General features: G+C 33.2%; 1 protein-coding gene across 1 annotated transcript; it reads left to right on the top strand.

The window, feature by feature from the left end:
* The first annotated feature begins 940 nt into the window (after positions 1-940).
* LOC143585697 (auxin-responsive protein SAUR15-like) lies at positions 941-1,393 on the top strand. Its single transcript, XM_077067427.1, has one exon. The coding sequence runs from the start codon at positions 941-943 to the stop codon at positions 1,391-1,393; it is 453 nt and encodes a 150-aa protein (XP_076923542.1).
* Positions 1,394-5,586: the final 4,193 nt, after the last annotated feature.

The following is a 5,586-nucleotide window of genomic DNA, read 5'->3' as shown; positions in this document are numbered from 1 at the left end:
CAGTTAACCCAACTTCCATCCACGACTTTTAAACGTTTATAATTTTTTCATACGCTACTATTCTTTAAAAAAACTGACACCATAAAAACAAGAATTTTATTCTCTTTAATTTGAGTATGTTATTGCTTTAGTTTTTTAGTTAAAAAAATTAATATTTACATAGCGGTGTTTGCGATCCGGTTTCGATGATTTTTAAATTAAACCATTAGTAACAGTTTGGTCATCGAAACCGAAACAGAACCTTTGAAAATTAAAACCAAACCATTATCAACGGTATATATTCCAGCTGCATCGCGCGAGCACGCATCTAGTTGTTTAGGACACAAACATACACACATCCACTAATCTAATTACTTCTAAATTTACACAACCTTCGATTTTCCAGGCTCGTTGTTAGTAAGGTATTTCCACGGTAACCTGATTTTCTTGTAAACGATTCTCATGATTAAAACAAAAAAAAATCAACGCCTCTAATCAATGTTCTCGTAACCGGATCGAACACTGAACCGGATGGACCTCAAACAAATTCTGTCAAAAAATTCTGAAAAGAATGTTAAATGAAAAAATATATAAAACTTCCATAATAACCGGTTCAACCGGTCCAGTTCTCCGGACAGACCGTTTGGTTTTTAGAAGTGAGCAAACTACATAGAATCGGACCGGTAAGGTGACCGAATCCCGGTCCGACCTGCCTGGTTTTAAAAACATTGCCTCAAATCATGATTTGCATACCAATTCTAAGGCAAGAAAAAAAAATATGAATCGACCTCTTTCATGCAGCGGCTGCAAGTTGTAGACATTATTCAGTTCAGTTCTCATCTCAAAGTCATGCATGTCATTATCACCATCAAAGTTATATAAACACACACACTATTTATTAAATTCCAAACTTCTCAAACCAAACATAATCAAGACTTCTTGACAAAACCTTTCATGAATCATGAATTCATCCGCAAATGGACGTAGCACGCGAAAGAAACCTTTTCGACTCAAGACATGGGTTCGATCTTTTCTCGGCTCGGGGAACAAAAAGGTGGCCCCAGAAGGGTGCTTTCCGGTGTACGTTGGACCCGAGAGACAGCGGTTTGCGGTCAAGATGATGTATGCAAATCATCCATTGTTTCAGATTCTGTTAGAAGATGCTGAAATTAAATACGGGTATAATACACCCGGTCCAATACTGCTTCCATGTGAAGTGGATCTCTTTTACAAGGTGGTGGGAGAGATAGAAGCTAAAGAAACGGAGCCCCATGGGTGCGGATTTGGATACAGGTTGTTTAGGATGTTTAATCTTGGCCGCGGGGGGATGGTGAAAGCCGGAGATGATATGATGGGCAAAGGATATGGTGGTTATGGTGTTCTTACCCCGTCACGGTTAGTTAAGATGAATTGAGTGTGTAGAATATGCATGAAATCTAAATCATATAAGTTGTTGAATAACTTGGACGTACTTATGTATAATTTTGTAAAATTAGCTTCCAGCTTGATATATGTATATATATACAAGTAGGAATACTAATAATTCGATGCTTTTATGCTTTTATGCTACTAAGGTTATAAAATTCAAAAGGCTTACATTATAAGCAATCACTAGATAAGTTGTTTAAAGGTTAAACATACCTAACATGAAATAGGGTTCAAACATTCACATATCATATTATCATTTCGTGAGGTTTGAAGTCACTTAATGGAAACATTGACGTTCTTGATTATGAAGGTGAACGGTGTTAAGAGATTTTTGGAAAGAAGAAAAAAGAGAGATTTGATAAATTTGGATGCCGAAACGTATTTGGTCTAGTGTTATCAAAGCGTTAAATAGGCTCAATCTCATACTGAACACCCTGGTCACTTTGCTGATGAACCAGAATACCCTACGTCTGTTTCCCATTTGCATTCTTGTAGGGGTGTTATTCGGGTTGTATTTTCGGGCGGTGACGAATTCAAAATTTTTTTCTAATGAGTTCATTGTTTTTAGGTGCTCCGATTTCATAGGATTGGATATAAAAAACAAAAAAAAAATGTATGTGTCAAAATTTTATCAAAAATATATCATCTTCAAACTTTAACTTACATAAGCAAATAGCACACCACATAATCCAAAATACGTCATCTTTAACAAGTCACGTTAACACCGATCAAAGATGAAATATTTTTCTTGTTAAAGAAGAAAGATACGTATATTTGTAGGATAACATGCTTCCTTTTCTACATATAAGGTGAATAGGGTTATACTTAAGAGTTGTTTCCCAAATGAGTGTAGATACCAAATTAAAGTACGTATTTACTTTTCTACGGCTATTGGGTATACCTAACCCCAACATAAATTAAGATAACATGACACTTTAAAGATGAATTAAACCACTCTCCATTTGTGTTATATTTGTTAAAAATGGGACATTGATTGTGCTTTTAACGGGTTAAAAACAAAAAACAATATATTAAATTAACAATTAATAGGGGTGAGATGGAGTTAAAATAATAAAACCATTTCTAGGGGAGATGAAGTGAAAGAGAGAAAAACGAATATTTGATGCTTATGTGAAGTTAAGAGGGGTTAGAGTATATTCCATAACCTAATATACTTTGAAAAATATTTACCTGTTTAGGTACCCTTCTCTTTCACCAGTATTTTCCCTTATTTTTACCGTATTTATTACTTTTATTTGCTTTTCTTTTCTTTTATTTATTTTCAATAATACATAAAATTAGAGAGAACAAATTAACAAAAGTCAACAAAAATATGGTTTAATCAATTTTTAAAGTTGTCAAAATTTAAAAAAAAAAAATTTGCAAAAATTCAACAAAAGATCAGCCATTTTTTTTCCTTAAAAAAAAGTAAAAGTGTTAAAAATCAAACAATTATGTAAAAACTGTAGCTACAGTTTAACAAAAAATTAAAGCTAAAATTCAGTAAAAATTTTAAAAATATCTGCAAAATATCAAAAAAATATGTAAAAATTATAGTACAGTAGTTTAACAAAATTAAAGCTTACATTATGCAAAAATCATTAGTAAACATTAAATTTTCATCATTGTTTAACTAGTAATCTGAGACTTCGCGTTAAAAATTCTTTTTTGTATATACACCTATTTGGAAAAAAACTCGCTATACTTGTGTGTGTGTATGAAAAGGATCTAATACAATAATTCCTTATCTTACTTTACGTACGCGACATTTTAGATCGTTAAATTCAAACAAGCTAACCCTAAAATCACAACTACAAGAGCCGGTCTTCGTCCACTTTTGCCACCAACGATTCCGTCCACCGTCACCATCCAGGGATTCAGCCCACCGTCGAAACCACCACCCACCGTCGTGAGACACCGTCGCCTTTTGTTGTTGACAGGTTTGTTTAACGTTTGAAACGAATTGAAATTTGAATTGAAGCCAATTGATTAGTTAATCTTTGAAATTGATTCACTTAATCATCAATTTGATGCTTTAATCGATCAATTTTGACTTTGAGTGTGGGGTTTAACCTTGAAAGTATCAGGTTTTAAGCTTGAACATTTTAGCTATTAACCTTGAACTTTTTAGGTTTTAACCTTGAACGTTTCAGGGTTTATCCTTGAACGCTTTAGGTTTTGGAATTTGACTTAAACATATTTGTTTTTTTTAACTTGAACGTAATTCGTGTACCTAATGTATGTTAAGTAATTATTGTACGTTAATTCACCTATATATAATATTATGTATGTATGTATGTAGGTATGTATGTATGTATGTATTCATTCATTCTAAAACATGCTATATAACAAAAATCATTTTTTTTCTTCATAAACCACATGATATTTAAAAACTAAAATGATTTCCCTTTTTTTAATATTTTTTCGTGTATCACTATCCATCATTTAGATAGGCGGCGATATTTATTGTACTAAGGCATGAGATATAATAATTGAATAAAAACTTAGTCAAGCAGGTTATTCGGGTTTATCTGAAACACATTAAAAAGTACTCAGTACTCGACTCATATTAGTTCGGGTTAGAGTTTGTTAGATACGGGTCCGGGTTCATAAGTACGGGTACTTTCGAGTTCGGGTTAATATTTATTCGGGTCGGGTTTTAGGTTGCGGATAAAAATGATAGCCCTACATCCTTGTACATTATCTCTTCTTCAAACACAATAGCAATCCTTCTAACTATAATCTTTTGGATAACATTATCAAGTCTCCACAGCCTATATCTCAAGACTTATATAGGCATAAGCCAATGAACCAAACATCTTCAAATTTAACCAGACCAGTTTCCATTGAAATCATTGTTACAATGGCTAATGGTTGTGATCTACTTACCAAATAGGTTACAGTGGTCATTGCTTCCGCCCAAAACTTTTTAAACCATCCAGATCCATGTAGCATACACATTACCTTTTGAGTAAAGTCCTATTCATCATCTCCACCAAGCCATTTTGTTGTGGTGTTCTATGCCTTGTAGTCTTGAAATTTTTAATAAAAATAAACAATTAGTGTAATAAACTTTTGTAAAATATTTCACAATAAGAAAACTAGCGTAAGTACTATACACTATATCACGAGAGAATTACTAAGCTAACATAAACAAGTATCGTGTTGCAAATTATTGCCGCCACGTCATCGCACAGGTTCCATGCTTCTCTAATAATAAGAGCAGTCATTTCAAGTCATTTTAACGAATTATTAATGTTAAGAACATGTTTTGATAGCAAATTTCACTTTATGTCAACTTTATGAAATTGATTTTTATTAACTATATTTCACATCATCTTGTATTTTTTTGTAAACAAAATAAAGAAAATTTTCATTTTGTTCTAACTTCTAAACAAAACATCTCAATCGGAGTTACGGTTGACTTTATATGATTTATATAAAATAGAACAGAAACCAGATAAATTATGAATTTTCAAAAAATATTCTTAACTTCAACCCAAATTTCTACGTTGAACCATTTATCTTCAATAAAAAAAAACTATAGTTTTATAAACAACTAATAAAACATATATATTATTGTTCAAAGATTGTTATTCTAAGGTGAATGAAGAAACCTCTTAGACCTGACGATGGCAACGGTCTTCTAATACAAATCAACGAAAAGTGGAACTGCTTAGTTGTAAAAATCTTCTTTCCACCATGGAAATAAGCGAGCGGCTAGATGCTTGGATATGGTGCGTGTCGGATGGGTCAAAGTCAAATTTTACGATAAAATCCTTGAGGTGGGAAATTGATAACTTGAAACATAGGGTATGTTTGGCAAAACTAGCTGGAAGCTGGTAGCTAGAAGCTGGTAGCTAGAAGCTGGAAGCTGGTAGCTATTAGCTGTAGCTTTTTAGATATATTTAGGTGTTAGGCAGAGTAGCTGGAGCTTTTTAGATATATTTAGGTATTTGGCAGAGTAGCTGGAGCTTTTAATAAAATTAATTGGGTGCCAGCGCGGTGCGGCGGAGTGCCCGCGCAACCTGAGATCAACCGCATACTCAGTGTCAGTACGTGATTCACTTGATATTAGTGCACGCATAACCCGAATGCAGATGTGTACTTCATGCAAAGACAACAAGCGTGTAATCGTGGCGAAAATCAAAAAACAAAACTAAAATATACAGTAATTTC

Source organism: Bidens hawaiensis, unplaced genomic scaffold, assembly GCF_021521415.1.
Source record: "Bidens hawaiensis isolate Kalapana, Puna unplaced genomic scaffold, B.hawaiensis_p1.1 tig00034142_1, whole genome shotgun sequence".
NCBI lineage: Eukaryota > Viridiplantae > Streptophyta > Magnoliopsida > Asterales > Asteraceae > Bidens > Bidens hawaiensis.
This window is presented reverse-complemented; position numbering and strand designations above follow the sequence as displayed.

Excerpts from the sequence above, each read along its gene's own strand:
- LOC143585697 (XM_077067427.1), top strand. The coding sequence starts at position 941 with ATGAATTCATCCGCAAATGGACGTAGCACGCGAAAGAAACCTTTTCGA.